This window comes from Primulina tabacum, chromosome 1 (assembly GCF_025594145.1).
Source record: "Primulina tabacum isolate GXHZ01 chromosome 1, ASM2559414v2, whole genome shotgun sequence".
Lineage (NCBI taxonomy): Eukaryota > Viridiplantae > Streptophyta > Magnoliopsida > Lamiales > Gesneriaceae > Primulina > Primulina tabacum.
The window spans coordinates 50,175,093-50,193,294 of NC_134550.1; the positions used below are offsets into that span (position 1 = coordinate 50,175,093).

General features: G+C 34.0%; 1 protein-coding gene and 1 long non-coding RNA gene across 2 annotated transcripts; one reads left to right on the forward strand and one right to left on the reverse strand.

Moving 5' to 3' along the window:
• The first annotated feature begins 7,524 nt into the window (after nucleotides 1-7,524).
• LOC142546379 (profilin-4) lies at nucleotides 7,525-9,446 on the forward strand. The gene is made up of 3 exons (XM_075654067.1): nucleotides 7,525-7,830; nucleotides 8,470-8,607; nucleotides 9,086-9,446. Exons 1-3 carry the CDS (start codon nucleotides 7,708-7,710, stop codon nucleotides 9,218-9,220), a joined length of 396 nt encoding a protein of 131 aa, XP_075510182.1. The 5' UTR covers nucleotides 7,525-7,707; the 3' UTR covers nucleotides 9,221-9,446.
• Nucleotides 9,447-15,321: 5,875 nt separating this feature from the next.
• LOC142519293 (uncharacterized) lies at nucleotides 15,322-17,534 on the reverse strand. Its single transcript, XR_012813751.1, has 2 exons — nucleotides 17,208-17,534; nucleotides 15,322-15,504 (listed from the first exon to the last, which is right to left on the reverse strand). It is a non-coding gene; the product is annotated as an uncharacterized LOC142519293 (long non-coding RNA).
• Between the last annotated feature and the right edge of the window lie 668 nt (nucleotides 17,535-18,202).

An 18,202-nucleotide genomic window follows, 5' to 3' on the forward strand; every position in this document is an offset into this window, starting at 1 on the left:
TTCAATCTGGTGTTTGTTTGAACAGCGAGTCCAATGACTTCTCCTCGTTCTTCCCTTCCACGCGTGATGATCTTCATTCTCTCTTCTTGGGCCAAGGCCAAATATACTTTTTTCAAAGTCGGCAATGGTTCTGTTGCAAGTAGATTGGATCGAACAGTACCATAACTCCCTTCATCCAATCCCATGAGAAATTGGTGTACCTTTTCTTCTTCCCGACGCTTCTCCAATTTTGCCGAGAGTTTGCACTTGCACCCTGTGCAGGTGCAAGTTGGGATCTGATCATAATTTGCTAGTTCATCCCAGAGAGCTTTCATCTTCCCATAGTAAACAACCATGGACAGCCCGTGTTGTTTACATTCATTCAACTCGGTTTTTATTTGTTGAATCCGAGGTCCATTTGCAATGTGAAATCGTTCCTCAATATCTTCCCACAGATCCTTTGCATTCTCCATATGCGAGATGGTAGAGCGCAGGTCAGGTTCGATTGTGTTCCGAATCCATGATACTAACATGGACTGAACAGTCCACCAGTCTTCTAATTCGGGAGATCCTTCCTCTAGTTCTGAGATGGTCCCATCCACAAAACCCCATTTTCTTCGAGCTCGCAGCGAGGTCCGGATAGATCTCGCCCATTCCTCATAGTTCTCATCACCTCGCAACTTAACTTGCGTGATGACGTTTCCTGGATTGTCATTTGATGACAGATCATATGGGGAGTTCATCTTCTTCCCAGTTTCATTCTTTGGTGGTTTATCAGAAGCATCCATAGCAATTTGAGAGGATATATGGCACGAAAAATACAAGGCTCTGATACCATAAGAAAACGTGAATTGAGGAGAAATCTTTTTCTGTCCCTCTTCATTCCACCAAAACCAAGAATATATACAATCTATCTTTCCAAAGAACTCCCCAGAATCATTCCTAGAAAAGCTCACAATCAAGGATACAAATATATATTTACCATATTTACAGCTACCTCAATATTTACTATACTTAGTCACCCAATACACCCAATATCTCTAATATATAATATGCTTCATTTGTAGATGAGCTTATTAGGGCAAAAACAAATAAGAAGACATATGATATAAAATACTAGTATCATCAAGACTACAGTAGTAAAATTTTAAATGCAAGACCAATCATGGAAGTAAAAGATTAAATGAAAGGTCAATCATGGACAAGCCAAGATAGAAATAAAAAACGAATATGGAATCGAACCATCATGCAGGGAAAGAAATAAATCTGACAGAGACTTGTAGAGCAAAAAGAAATGAAAGAAGTAATTTAATTATTTGTATAGAATTCATTTTTAAAATTTTTGTAATAAAGAGAGTATGCTTATCTACACTTTTATCGTTCTCTATTAGGTAACAACATGTTTTTGAAAACAATGTTTCTTGTGTACACACCAGTTCGATGCTCTAAATTCTCATGTTTTACCAACACGTTGGTAGAATTTTGTGAGACTCCTCTTGAAAATATCACATATAACTGACTATGGCTGAACACATGGTTACGCAAAAATATACCAATATTTGGGATCGTTTGACCTTGTGCTTTGCTTATTGTCAAAGCAAAACTAAGTCTTTCTGGAAACTGTCGACGTGTCAATTCAAATGACAATCCAGACTTATCTTCACTTTTCAAGGGCATTCGATGTAGAAAGAATCTTTACCCTTATGGGTACCTGTTATGATCTCTGCATCTATAAAAATTTTATTAGACCTCATCATATTAATCTTGTTCCATTGTATAAACCAAGTTCAGGCACAACATTTCTCAAGAGCATGATATGTCTGGCCGCTTTCAATACAATTCTATGTGGCGGCAAACCACTTGGACTAAATGAATTCAAAAATTCTTCTTGAAAAAGGTTGTGATTGTCTTCTTCTATACTATGTCAAGACATATACTCATTTTCTTCTTCAGGAAACTTAAGAATAAGTATTTGATTAATATTGTCAACATCAACATTTTTTGGTGTGACGATGGCATGACCAACCATATAGTTTACATCATTAACATGATATATCATATTAGGAAAAACAAAATGAATAAACTAATAAATTGATTGTTCACCTTCCCATGGTATGATAATCGACTATGGTAATTTTATAAAACCAGTATTAACAATTTGTTTCAATCCATCACCTATGCGCAATAAAAATTGTGAAAACTCAATATCTTGAGCAGATCTCATATTTTGTTCAAGGTGTATTATCTTTACACAACGCCAAAATGCTGATGTTGAAATGCTTGCGGCTATTTGTTCTGCCTTAGACCCTCGTTTAACAACTGGTAACACTTGTCGAAAAATCACCACCAAAAACAATTGTCTTCCCTCCAAATGCCAATTGGTTTTCCATAATATCTTGGAAACTCTTACTGACAGATACAAAAGCATAATGATTTGCCATTGGAGCCTCATCCTAAACTATAGCTAATTCACGCCTTATTAGATCTGCAAGTTCTGTCTGTTTTTTTTATTTTACAGAGTGTTGATGCCGTTGTTCGAAGTTGAATTTGAAAGCGTGAATATACAGCTCTTCGACCTGGCAACAATATCGCAACTATTCCAGATGTTGCTACCGCAATTATAACTTTACTCATTTTTCTTAATTGTGCCAACATTGAGCGATACAAAAAGTCTTACCAGTACCAACATGACCATCAATGAAGAAAAGTTTTGATTGGTTATGCATAATAGTTTCTGTTGGGTGCAATAACTATCCTTGCTTGGTAGAGCGATCGAACCGTGGTGCTTGAGCTGCTGTGCGGTTTAAAAGATTTGAGTTGCACCATTACCACCAGCCATAGCTTTTTGGTAAAGCGGTAAGCACTCGGTCCTACAATTGGTATCAGAGCCAAGGTCACGGGTTCGATTCCCATTGATTGCAAGGAATGCAATTATTGGGAGGGAGATTGTTGGGTGCAATAATTGTCCTTGCTTGGTAGAGCGATCGAACCGTGGTGCTTGAACTGCTGTGTGGTTTAAAAGATTTGAGTTGCACCATTACCACCAGCTATAGATTTTTGGTAAAGCGGTAAGCACTTGGTCCTACAGTTTCTATGATGGTGTCAAATGAAATTTCTGTTGAGCATTCAAACATTCAACAGATTTCAAATCATCATCAGAAATCTGAAAAAAAATTTCATCCTCTATTATTATTGGTAGCGATGTGTCATATAAATACTAAGCATTATTGATGGCAAATCGAAATCATCAAGTTTCTTTTTGTATTGATGTAGCAACCTTCGTATATCTAGCAATAACTTATTGCTGACCAAGTTACTTGATGAAACTGCTTTACCATAATCTTCACACATGTAAGGATGAAAATTATCCCAGAGTTCACGAATGTTTGTTGGTTGACAAAACAACAATATGGATACAAATAACCTTCTCAATGAAGATGTCAGTCTAACCGAGCATGGTTCTTGTAAACATTATTGAACATAATCGTCATGTTGGAGAAGTCTCCTCATTTGCGCAGCCTCCTTAAATGTTGAATAAGTAACCCTATTCACAATCATTATAAATTCAAAAGATGTTGGCCCCCTAACACGATTTAGAAATATACGAAGATAAAACTTCTCACCTTCAGATGGTGACACAACATATACTCTTCCAACCACTTTATTGTCGCTTCTTTGACGAATCCATTTTTTGAGATTTTATCCACGTGTAATATTGTGAAAATTCTGGATATAGATACTTTCCAGTCAACTCATTATCACAATTTATTTTGAAAAATCTATAAGCATGGTCTTCGAGTTTTCATCATCTACAAATAGATCACTTAAGTGTTGTTGAGGGTTAAAAAAAAATTCAAATGTTGTTTGGTGTATGTACTTGCAACCTACTGACTGAATGATACATCGTACTGAATTCAAATGAGAAAATTCGTCACAATGCTTCAGGTTCACAAATCCAACTTCCATCCACGAACTGTTGGATTTCATCACAGTTTTTCCCATTTCGTAACTCTAGCGCGACCCGATTAGGACCTTTATGGATGTACTTGTATATGTACTTCACACATTTGATTCCCCACATATTTCAACATTAATATGAAAACCATATTTCAATAATTAAAGCCATGGATTATACGGGACAACCCAACCATTATCAATGTAAATTTCATCACTGTTGGGAACTTATACTTGTGTACCTTCACGTCTTAGATATAAAGGCTATGAATCATTTCCTCGTTATGTATATTCCACACATGACTTTGGAAAGTACTTCTTACATTTACCATTCACTATGCATGGACAATTAGGATTGATTGATCCACATGGCCCATATATCATAGTACATAGTTTGTCAGTATTTTCAAATATAACAAACATATGAACATGATGAAGCCCTTTTTTTTATACTCGATGACATAAGAATAAGAGCGGACCTTTCCTAAAACTCCTCTGCCCACAATGTTTTTCTTAAACACCTCAAATTTTGACCTAAATATCCTTGTAATCTGGACGGTCTTGAGGTGATTTCTCAAGAACTAGTTGATATTTTATCTCATTCCAATTTGTATTTCATGTCATTGTAAGCATTATATCCGGTTTTTCATATGTTTGTACCAAAGTCATGGCATCTATATAAACGATCTTGTAGTCCTTGATAAAGTTCTGAACGCATGTCATGTTGATTTGAACTAGTTTTTGTGTTTCAATCTTTATGTAATTGTCGACTACATATTGTTGAAGTAGAAGACCTTCTATAAGTAGCGATGACGATGAATTTTCTCGTATCTGATGTAGAAAATAATTTACAATATATGAGTGTGATGTATATTAAGTTGTAAATTGTTTTTTATTATTAGAAAGAGAAAGCATAAAGTACATTATTTTTTTTCCACTAACATGTGGCATATATGCATAGTAATTTAAGCATGTTAACTGGGTACTATCGTTATTTTTGCTATTTATGTACCAACCATATGTACCATGTGGCAGAAGGAGGGGATATTACAAGAGATCATAATAGCCAACAACATCTTGAATGCTTATAAGATTTCCACCGATTCCTTGTATAATAATATCTCGACTGCTCAAATTTTCTTCACATTTGTTGTCAACAATGACAGTTGCAACTTGAGGTGTTGTTGGTATATTACATTGATGTTCATTAGGTTTTTGTTGCGTGATGATGAGCCTACAATTATGTATGTCTTGACATTGGCCAATTTATCAAAGCACATGCATAAATGGATTGTGTTGATCGAGAATGTTTTGTATCTTAATTAACAATTCTCGTCTTAGTTTTGGAATTTCTTGAAGTATACTGTCTATATCATGAACTATGTCTACAATCCACATCTGCATATATCTCGGCCTACGGTTCTCATTTGGTAGAAGACTTCCAATCAAGTGATATATTTGACATATGGACACGAAATGTGTAAATTCCATGTGTATCGGCTGCTAAGGACTCGTCTATGTTGACTATCATCGATGTAAAAGAGAAAACATGGTTGTATGTCCTTATAAACTGGCGAAAATGTCTGCCTTCTTCATTATCCTCAGCATACAGCTCTTGCAATTCTATTGGGAAAGAGATATGATCCAAATTTGTATTTCTATTTTTATAGCACAATTGTGATGTTTCACCATGAAACAATAGAGCTCGACAATGTATACAAATTCTTGGGTCAGACAATTGCCACCGATAATTTATTTCACTTTCATCGAAATTTCTTGCTAGATTACGATATCGACGTGGACGTGGATATCGTTGTATATTAGAAATCACACTGTTTTCATTGAAGTGAGTTCATGCAATTATGTTCAAATTAATTTTTAAAAAGTATAAAATTGAAAAAGGTTGTAGTCGAATAAGTGAGGTAATTATATGTATATATTAGTGTTTTTTTTTAAAAAAAATATTTCACATTATGCTCGTATAATATAAAAATATCAAAATATTTCTTGTCCTGCTTTCCGTGTAAATCTTAATATCCTGGTCCTCTTACTTTAATTTTCTACACGTACATAGTTTACATTTAAAAATGTATCATGTTTTCAAATAATTTTTTAACATTTAAAAATATAAATTTTGAAAATATTGACTTATAAATGTATATAACTAAATAAATTTTGCGTTTAAAAAATGTAATATTGTGTTCAAATATTTTTTATAATATTTAAAATAATAATTTTGAAAAAATTGACTTATAAATCTATATAAATAAAGAAACATTTGAGCATAAATTTAAGAAAATAAAAAGAAAAAATATCAACCAATTACCTGGTTGATGAAATGTTACTATTTTCAAATTGATAAAAGATGAAATGAAGAATTTGAGAAAGTGGAAATTGATGGTGTGAATAATACAATCGCTTTAATGTGTCTTTTTTTTTTTTTTTTCCTTTTTTGAATTTTACGTAATCGAAAGATTAATTTGCTAAATTTACTTGATTTGAGGCAAGTTTTACTTTGTATATTTTATGTCTGAAAAAGTAACATTGTAATTCGTAATAAAAAAAATAGTATAAAATTATGGTGGTTAATATATGATATTGCATTTTCTAAAGTGAATGACATGTTATGTTAAATTATGAATCATAGTGAAATAGAATTGTAAGATCTATGTTGCTTTGAAGGAGTTTTGCAAAGGCGGGAAGGGGAAGGCACAAGAAGTGGCGGAGAATTTGGAAATTGTGAGTGAGATGATTTATTGAGAGATATTAAGTGTGGAGGGATATCGTACGGATATAAAAAGAAAATTTTGGCGAAAAATTACCATAACACAAAAAACAGTCTGTATATGTTGATTATATTTAATAAAATAGTAAAAGATTTATTATATTAGTTGATAGGAAAAATGATATTTTAAGAATATTAATGTATAGTTTGGTACCCTGGATAAGAGAGAGATTGATAAATAATCCTCTTTATCCCACGTTTGGTACTTTTTTAGAAAGCCCCGTAATAAATAATTTTATACAAAGATAAAATATCTCTTTTTTATGAGATGTGATAATTTTAATTTAATAATAAAAACACCACAAATAACTTAATTGCCCTCAATATATAAAAATCTAAAATATTTCATATATATTAATGACTCAATTATCATATTATATAATATATAAAATTAGGTAAAAATAAATAAATCATGCAACCACTGTCAGCGCATGAACAAACAAGAAATGTGAACTCAAGCAACAACTTTGAAATTATAAAATTTATTATGATAAAGTTAATTTTGTCATTACAATTTAATATATAAATTTAATCACTTTTATTAAAATCATACCAAACATTAAATATAATATCATACATCTTATTTATCATTAACTTATCCTTATATTATATATTACGTGTTTATCATATCATGTATACCAAACTATGCCTTAATTTATCATAATTTTCAACAAAGAATATTATTTTAAAAAATACATACTAGAATACAAAAAATTTTGTAAAATGATTTTATGAGTCAAATTTTGTGAGACGAGATAAGTAAATAATAGTAATGATAATACATGGAATGACAGCTAATTCCATTCGCTCACGTAAGAAGGGAGAGCAGAAGAGCATGTTTAATCTAACATGAATGGCACTCATTGAATCACGTCATAATCGGCCCTCACTATACTATTTATTAATGTCTCCCCCATTCACCATTTCCACACACCCCCACTGTGTTATACACCCCGAAGCCATCATATATCTATCTTCAACACACAACAATGTCGTGGCAGACTTACGTTGATGATCACTTGATGTGCGATGTGGACGGTGTCCATCTCACCGCCGCCGCTATCATCGGCCAAGACGGCAACGTTTGGGCTCAGAGCTCTGTCTTCCCCCAGGTTAACGCTATTTCATTCATGCACAACGTCTTCTTGTTTTTTTTTTTTTTTTTTTTTTTTTTTGTGATTGAGTTTGATCTGTTTTCTGGATCATGTGTTTTGCGGGCTTATCTTGATTTATATCTTTTTTTTTTAATTTTAATTATTATTATTATCTAAAGCGGTTTTAATTTGTTCATGTGAAAGTATATATTTGGTTTTGAATTTATTATAAGATCACGTTGTTATAACCTTGCTGATGTGCTATTCTTAGGCATTTTATACCGATTCAAGTTTTGTTCCAATTTGAGTAATCATATTGAAATCTCTTTTATGATGAAAATGGGATTACAGACGTATCCATTTCTTTCTATGGAGTTCTTGGTAAAGTGCGAATATAGAAGGCTCTTGATGGAATTAGTTGATGCCACCAATTTCTTGAGATTTCAAATAGTTTGTTGTGATTCGATCGGTATCATGACCTATGGAAATTGTGATGTTTATTTTCATCACGAATCAAGTTTCACGTTCGCTAGCTTGTTTGCATACTTGAAGTCTATTATTATAGACGTACTCGATTGTATTAGCTAGCAGCGAGACTCACGAGCATTATACTGCATGTGATGCTTTGCTGACATATTCATGACTATCTGAGCTTAGTTCAAGCCTGAGGAGATCGCTAATATCATAAAAGATTTCGATGAGCCTGGATCTCTTGCTCCCACCGGACTATATCTAGGAGGCACCAAGTATATGGTAATTCAAGGCGAGCCTGGAGCTGTAATCCGTGGAAAGAAGGTAACTTTTTAACTTTGTTACTCTTTTAAAACGAGCATGTATACATTGCATTTCTTGATAAAGCCCGTAAGTATCTAAAGCAGCTAGTCGTGCTGCTAATCAAAGCATCTCATTGCTTGTGGAGAGCTATTACAAGTATCAATCAGTGGACAGAATGGATCCCCATAATTTATAGTACATTTTCCTTTTATTATTCTTTACAATTAACATCAAAGGCCCCATGTGCTTTCGGCCTTAATTTCTTTATTTGGTCCTAATAATGAACGAACGTTCCCTTTCTAATTAGCTGGCTCGTTGTACTGTAATGGAGTTGAATTCCATCTTTAGTTCCTAATCAATAGAGGTGGCCGGTACTTTTTATAGTGGATGCTAGCTTTTGCTTTGCTTTTCTTTTGGTTAGTTTGATCGTGCCTAGAGATAATCATCCCACAAAAAAAAAAGAACTTAAATTTCGTGCATTTTATCTTGGTCTATGCAGGGAGCAGGTGGTATAACTGTGAAGAAAACCGGGCAAGCTCTCATTTTCGGTGTCTACGAGGAACCAATGACTCCTGGACAATGTAATATGGTTGTGGAGAAGATGGGAGACTACCTCATCGATCAGGGCCTGTAGGCTGTCGATTCATGAGCATATATCCTTGTTACCATGATGATTATATTTCTCGAGTTCCTTAAGATTGCATTTTCAACCCTTGCATTTGATTTTTGAAGATTATGTTTGAAAGGAAAAAGAAAAAGAAGCTAAGCTATTAAGGTGATTTGAATGTATTGTAGAATAATAAATAGCTAGCTAGTTGTTTGTTGTTTGATGCAAGTTCTGGTGTGAGATTGAGTATTTCTCGTGATTTTTCTCGTTTCTTGCATGATAAATGAATCAAGTTTCATTTGCTACATTTTCGGATATGACAAAACTTGTGTGAGACGCTCTCACCGGTCGTATTTTGTGAGACAAATCTCTTATTTGGGTCATCCATGAAAAAATTATTAATTTTTATGCTAAGAAAATTATTTTTTATTGTTAATATCGGCAGAGTTGACCCGTCTCACAGATAAATATTCGTGAGACCATCTCACAAGAGACCTACTCTTTGAATATTTGCATAGATGTGATATCCAACTCGGGTCTAATCCCAGAGGAATGCAAATACTCCGTGTGGGGATTGCATCCCTTCTCGAAGTATCGCAGACAATAACTGTAACGTTTACTCGTTTTTAAAATTCTACTGGACATTTTTATTTTATTTTTTAAATAAAAGCTCGCATTTTCGAAATAACATTTAAATTAATCGTAATTATCTTACCGTAAAAATAGTGCAGTTTAAATTAACCAAACTCATTCAAAATCATACGTAAACATAAACGAGTAAAAATCTTAAATTCATCAACGTATGAAAATATTCATCTCCTCTCAATCTCATAAATCGTAATGCGGAAAACATGTGGTCATCGGGTCGTGTCACCCCACCAAGTCTGCCTACTCAGAGTTCGGCACCTCCAGTCTACTCAGCATTTATCCCACCTGCATCACACACGCCTAGTGAGTCTAAAGACTCAACACGCCTGTACCAGGAATAACAAGTACATATACATAGCACATAACAGTGAAAAATATCATACTCAACATATCTTTCATGAACTTAAAAGCGTGTTGTGTAAAATCATATGCCAACATACCTATAATGAACTTTAAAACATGAACATAAACGTATCATGTAAAATCATGACGTGTCAAAACAGTTCATCGTTAATCATCATTCATCATTCATCGTTTATCATTTATCGTTCATCATTCATCATTCATCATTCATCGTTCATCATCTATCATTCATCCTTTATCGTTCATAATTTATCATTTCTGAATTCAGTTCATTAGAGGTGATTATCGTACATCATCATTTACGATGGATCCATCATACATAGAACCGCGGTATCCGGCGGCTGTCGGACATCAGTGACAGGATCACCCATCCACTGTGCCTAGGCCTCATCATCAGCATTTACATATACGTCTTTACCATTTACATATACTTCGATAGCCACAACTAATTCCCGTCATTCAAAACATTATCATTTTCATCACTTATAAAATTCATGTATAAATGCAATTTCCTTTAAATTCAAGCATGCAACGTATATTTTTATAAAATCTTAAAAATCGTGAATCATGATGTGTGAACATTTAAAATATCATGAATTTGTGCTCAGGGTGCTGCCAGGACCAAAACCTCACCCCGGGTGCAAAAGGACCATTTTGCCCTGAAACCCAAAAATTATCGTTTCACCCCTGGACCTCTAAAATTGACCCGAAGCTTACCAAACTCCTTAAAATATCCCAAAACATATTTAAAATCATTCCTAGACGTAAACTCGAGCCCATTTCATAACTTAACCAAATTGGTTTAAAACCTGGACCGGGGTCCCGATTTTAACCCGAATCGAACCGAAACTTAACCAAAACTTTCCCACTTTTTACCATACCTTAAAAACACTGTAATGCTCCTAATTTTATAATATCAGACCCAAAAACCATCGGCTTATATTCCAGGAAAAGAACAAAACTATCGCCCCCACCCTTTGTATAAACATCTTCCAACACATGGCCCCAATTCTTAATTATTTCGGTCCCAGCTTCTTCAGCACCTAACCGACCTTTATGGCTCACCATTAGGACCCTAATGAACCTTCTAAACTAAGCCCAACCGAAATGTAAAGCTTCTGCACAAGCCATACGCAGAACCGATCGAACCTAGCACCTTCCTCTCGATCAAGCTCTACCTCCCAAGACCGAGCTTCTCCCTCAACCAAGCACCCATGGCTCACTTCTAACCTCTTACCAGACTTTACAAGGACTGAGACATAGCTTGGTTCCAGCCCATGCACGACCCAACCCTTCCTAACACCGACCGAACCATTTCTTCCCCGTAACACTCACCATCCCCGATCGGCCCTCAAGAATTCACACCTAGATCGATCTAGCTTAGTATCCAGCTTATAATCCCTTTCTTTTTTGGTGCTAACAGCCTCTCATCACACAGTACAGCAGTCCCCTTGCAACATTTTAGAGAAAACGTGAGTAGTGAACAAAAGATGCATGTATTTGTACAAAAACCGAGGGATCTCCATGATATGCTTTGGATCGAGAATTCCACAACAAATAAACATAATACAGCATGTATATAACGTGTATGATGCAGCAATAAAAGTACATGGCGTGCCTTGGATTTATTTGAACGAAAACTTGGAGAAAACATGCGCCGAGGAGTCACCAGATGAGTTTCTTTTGCAAGGAATGGAGATGGCCAATATTTCCTTGAGGTTGCTATTGAGAAAACCGAGAGGATAATGAATTATGAATGGGGTGTCGGCTGGTGGTATTTTAATTGATGTAGGGTATCCAATAATGCCATATTTAAATGACTAATAGTCAAGATAATGAGCATTAGTTATTACTTAAAAAGTTTAAAAGAATTTTAAATCCAATAAGCTTAAAATTTGGTCTATTAAATCCAAACATACTCCCGAAAAATATATCGTGTTGGAAAGATTTTGAAAATATTAGCCGAACCCTCAAAAATTTCCCCGATTCGCTAAAATTTGCGTACCGATAAAAATTAAAATTTTGTGGTTAAAAATACACAATAAATCTCAGTTCTTTGAAAAATACATTTAAAACATCTTAAATTAATATTTAAAGACAAATCATATAATTAAAATAATTTTCCTAAAAATTCTCCGGTCTCCGATCCTCGTTTGAGCGCGAAATGAAACTTAAAAATCTTTAATGCATATACCTTTAAAATTTCGTGAAATAAATTATGTCATGCAATAGTAATGCATAAAAATAATTAAACACAAATTAATAAAATAAATATGCATTTTATGCTTTAAAAGAATTTAATAAAATACCAAAAAAAATTAATAACTTGCATGCATGTGGTTTACATGACCCTTCAAATTTTCGGGACGTTACAATCTCCCCCCCCCCCACCCCCCTTAAATTGAATTTCGTCCCCGAAATTCGCTTATCCTTGATAATCAAAAAGTTTAGACTTAGTTCTAGTATCCCAATAGCCCATGCTTCCGCTGCGCTACTCTGATAAAATAATAATTATTAAGAGATGTCATTATGTCTCCTTGGTCCCGATAAACTCTACCTTCTAAATCCTCGTTTGCGAAACTCAACTTATAACGACCCATGGTGCCCTAGTTCCAATTTTCTATAACCTCGAATTTCAACTTTTCTCAAACTTCCCAATATTTGAAATGACAGTCCAAATTTTATTGCATCTTACTTTTCTTATACTATACCCGTAATGTTCATCAACCTATTACTTTATCATTTATGCAACTTAAGAAATCTTAACGCCAAGATTTTACCGATCGACTTATATCTTCGGTGATACACTTAAAAGTTAAACTTTATCTCAATCCCATAATGATATTCGCCTAAGATCCTTGAATCGAATCTTTATCTTATGGAACCAAACTTACATAACTTAATTATTTACAAGTACATCCCAATATTAAATTGTTGCAAATATTTAAATTCGAGTAGCGTTAATCCACAAAACCCAAAATATACAATATCACTCTTCTACCTAAATAATATAATCATTCTAGCACCAATTACTTGCTTAAACTATTATCTTCCCAATTGCAATAGACTTGAGGCCTTAGACCCTTGGACTTTTCTCATTGGAACAAATGTCGCATTTTTACGTATCATTAATGCTTAATTAGTACTAGCGTATAAAACTTAATATGTTATCACATGTTTGCCTTGGACTAACTCTAATAAATCAACTTCACTTATAACCCATAGAGTTCTAGAATCGCAATATCAAGATTTTAGATTTCTTACTCGGTAAAAATCTTAGTATTCGTTCCTTAGGCAACCTATGTTTCAACACCACTAATTCCCTTTGTTTTGTTTTGTTTTGTTTTTTTTTTTTCACCCAAAATTTTCGTATAACCACCTATTTCATAAATTTAAAATTCAAGTTTACGCAACCCAAATAGTATTTGGTAACACAAGTTCAACGCACATATTCACTTAAATCTCGAGTTTCTTAATGACTTTCAAAAAAAATTCCGCATGACGTGGTGTCTAACTCTTCTTACATGTGTCCTGTCGAGTAACCTAACCAACAATCGTACACAACTTCCTAGAAAATTTAACCTTAACAAAGAAATAATTTTAACTCTTAAGATTATGATTAAAACTTATGCTACATCAAACCTTAAGCTCCCAAAATAAGTTAACTTACTATCTAATATTATAACTTAACTAATTGATCAACTTTATCTTAAATTGTCATCACTCTAAATTCTTAAATTTTTCACATTATTAATTCACTAGCATTTAAACTTTCAAACCAATGTTGATCTATCCTACGAAACCCTTGATTAGCATTCCTTATAACCTTATAACTAGGATGTTTCAAAGTTCTAAATATCCCTTCAAGCCTAAATCATCAAAATTCAAGTCATTTAAACCATTCGCTTCTCACTTACTGCTAAACAAATCCCCAAATTTTCTTAGAATTGCAACATTAACTCTTGATTTCCTAAAAACATTATTCAATTTGTCCTTAATTTCGAAAATTCTACCATTACCCATAAGCTCTTGGCGTTCCTAATTTCATTTTATAAGTTTTTCGTAACATAAAGTTCAATAATTTTAAGATTATTAGACCCAATATCAATTCTCATAACCTCGAAAATTACTGATTTTACCCAAGTGTTCCTCAAAAGTTCGAATTTAATCCTCAAAATTTCAAAATTTACAATGTGGTCCTTAAAATTCTCGAAAATTACAATTTTGGCCCTATAACTCCTCGAAATTTGCATTTTTCCCCATAAAATTTTCGACTTGGCCTCATTAAACCTTAAAATTCTCAAAACTAAAAATTTAATCCCAAAGTTTGGTAAATTCGAAATAGTCCCTTAGAATTTTAGTGTTGCACTTAGGTCCTCAAATTATTGGTTAATACAGTTAGGTTCTTAAAATTCTCAATCCATGCAATTTAATCCTTATGTCCCACTAGGTAGAGCATGCATTCTAAATAAATTCTATGTTTTTATACTTCCAAAGATTGTCGTAGTTTTCGAATCATTAATCCTTACATGGAATCCTCAAAAATAAATTCAACTAGCAACCACGAACCATCAGTAATTTCTTAGAAATTCTATAAGTCCCAAAAGCATTCATAATTTTCAAGATTAACTTATTACCCCAAAGAGTAGAACATCAGTAATTCTAACCTAAAATCAATATAATCAAATCATTATCAACTTCTCCTAAAGCCCAATATTCGAATTCTTAGACAAGTCCAATTCCAAACGTAACCAACATGCAATTTAATCTATTTTTTAAAACAATAAATCATTAAATCATAAAAGCAGTTAAACATATACCGTACATCATCATAAAGCGTAAATCATGTTAACATGCAGGTGATAAGAGTAAATCATTTAAAACATAAAACCTTACAGACTTGAGGCTTGAAGACTGAGCGGCAGAAACTGGCGGTGGCACAACCCTATACAGAACCCTTGCTCTGATACCAACCGTAACGTTTACTCATTTTTAAAATTCTACTAGACATTTTTATTTTTTTTTAAAAAATAAAAGCTCGCATTTTCGAAATAACATTTAAATTAATCGTAATTATCTTACCGTAAAAATAGTGCATTTTAAATTAACAAAACTCATCCAAAATCATACGTAAACGTAAACGAGTAAAAATCTTAAATTCATCAACGTATGAAAATATTCATCTCCTCTCAATCTCATAAATCGTAATGCGGAAAACATGTGATCCTCGGGTCGTGTCACCCCACCAAGTCTGCCTCCTCAGAGTTCGGCACCTCCAGTCTACTCAGCATTTAGCCCACCTGCATCACACACGCCTAGTGGATCTAAAGACTCAACACGCATGTACCAGGAATGACAAGTACATATACATAGCACATAACAGTGAAAAATATCATACTCAACATATCTTTCGTGACCTTAAAAGCATAACGTAAACGTGTTGTGTAAAATCATATGCCAACATACCTTTCATGAACTTTAAAACATGAACATAAATGTGTCGTGTAAAATCATGACGTGTCAAAACAGTTCATCGTTAATCATCATTCATCATTCATCGTTTATCATTTATCGTTCATCATTCATCCTTTATCGTTCATCATCTATCATTCATCATTTATCGTTCATCATTTATCATTTGTGAATTCAGTTCATTAGAGGTGACTATCGTACATCATCATTTACGAGGGATCCATCATACATAGAACCGCGGTACCCGGCGGCTGTCGGACATCAGTATCAGGATCACCCATCCACTGTGCCTAGGCCTCATCATCAGCATTTACATATACGTCTTAATCATTTACATATACTTCGATAGCCACAACTAATTCCCGTCATTCAAAATATTATCATTTTCATCACTAATAAAATTCATGTATAAATGCAATTTCCTTTAAATTCAAGCATGCAACGTATATTTTTATAAAATCTTAAAAATCGTGAATCATGATGCGTGAACATTTAAAATATCATGAATTTGTGCTCAGGGTGCTGCCAGGACCAAAACCTCACCCCGGGTGCAAAATGACCATTTTGCCCCTGGAAACCCAAAAATTATCGTTTCACCCCTGGACCTCTAAAATTGACCCGAAGCTTACCAAACTCCTTAAAATATCCCAAAACATATTTAAAATCATTCATAGACGTAAACTCGAGCTCATTTCATAACTTAACCAAATTGGTTTAAAACCTGGACCGGGGTCCCGATTTTAACCCGAATCGAACCGAAACTTAACCAAAACTTTCCCACTTTTTACCATACCTTAAAAACACTGTAATGCTCCTAATTTTATAATATCAGACCCAAAAACCATCGGCTTATATTCCAGGAAAAGAACAAAACTATCGCCCCCACCCTTTGTATAAACATCTTCCAACACATGGCCCCAATTCTTAATTATTTCGGTCCCAGCTTCTTCAGCACCTAACCGACCTTTATGGCTCACCATTAGGACCCTAATGAACCTTCTAAACTAAGCCCAACCGAAATGTAAAGCTTCTGCACAAGCCATACGCAGAACCGATCGAACCTAGCACCTTCCTCTCGATCAAGCTCTACCTCCCAAGACCGAGCTTCTCCCTCAACCAAGCACCCATGGCTCACTTCTAACCTCTTACCAGACTTTACAAGGACTGAGACATAGCTTGGTTCCAGCCCATGCACGACCCAACCCTTCCTAACACCGACCGAACCATTTCTTCCCCATAACACTCACCATCCCCGATCGGCCCTCAAGAATTCACACCTAGATCGATCTAGCTTAGTATCCAGCTTATAATCCCTTTCTTTTTTCGGTGCTAACAGCCTCTCATCACACAGTACAGCAGTCCCCTTGCAACATTTTAGAGAAAACGTGAGTAGTGAACAAAAGATGCATGTATTTGTACAAAAACCGAGGGATCTCCATGATATGCTTTGGATCGAGAATTCCACAACAAATAAACATAATACAGCATGTATATAACGTGTATGATGCAGCAATAAAAGTACATGGCGTGCCTTGGATTTATTTGAACGAAAACTTGGAGAAAACATGCGCCGAGGAGTCACCAGATGAGTTTCTTTTGCAAGGAATGGAGATGGCCAATATTTCCTTGAGGTTGCTATTGAGAAAACCGAGAGGATAATGAATTATGAATGGGGTGTCGGCTGGTGGTATTTTAATTGATGTAGGGTATCCAATAATGCCATATTTAAATGACTAATAGTCAAGATAATGAGCATTAGTTATTACTTAAAAAGTTTAAAAGAATTTTAAATCCAATAAGCTTAAAATTTGGTCTATTAAATCCAAACATACTCCCGAAAAATATATCGTGTTGGAAAGATTTTGAAAATATTAGCCGAACCCTCAAAAATTTCCCCGATTCGCTAAAATTTGCGTACCGATAAAAATTAAAATTTTGTGGTTAAAAATACACAATAAATCTCAAGTTCTTTGAAAAATACCTTTAAAATATCTTAAATTAATATTTAAAGACAAATCATGTAATTAAAATAATTTTCCTAAAAATTCTACGGTCTCCGATCCTCGTTCGAGCGCGAAATGAAAGTTGAAAATCTTTAATGCATATACCTTTAAAATTTCGTGAAATAAATTATGTCATGCAATAGTAATGCATAAAATGCATAAAAATAATTAAACACAAATTAATAAAATAAATATGCATTTTATGCTTTAAAAGAATTTAATAAAATACCAAATAAATTTAATAACTTGCATACATGTGGTTTACATGACCCTTCAAATTTTCGGGACGTTACAATAACAATCCATTTAAACCAACTAGAAATTATGAGGGAAGCGATTCACACAAAATAAAAGTAAAGTGCATTAGAATTCTTTAAGACCAAACAAACAAAGACCATTCTAAACATGGTGTAAAACACAACTCATAATTCAAATAGGCTGATCCAACTAGTCCAAATTTTCTTTAATTACAAAAAATGTAATTAATGAATTAAATATCATAGAAAAAGAATCCAAGTAAATA

Bases quoted from the DNA above. Each gene is read 5' to 3' on its own strand.
- LOC142546379 (XM_075654067.1), top strand. From the start codon at position 7,708: ATGTCGTGGCAGACTTACGTTGATGATCACTTGATGTGCGATGTGGAC. The intron at 7,831-8,469 runs GTTAACGCTATT...ATCTGAGCTTAG, and splicing joins AGAGCTCTGTCTTCCCCCAG to TTCAAGCCTGAGGAGATCGC. The intron at 8,608-9,085 runs GTAACTTTTTAA...TGGTCTATGCAG, and splicing joins CTGTAATCCGTGGAAAGAAG to GGAGCAGGTGGTATAACTGT.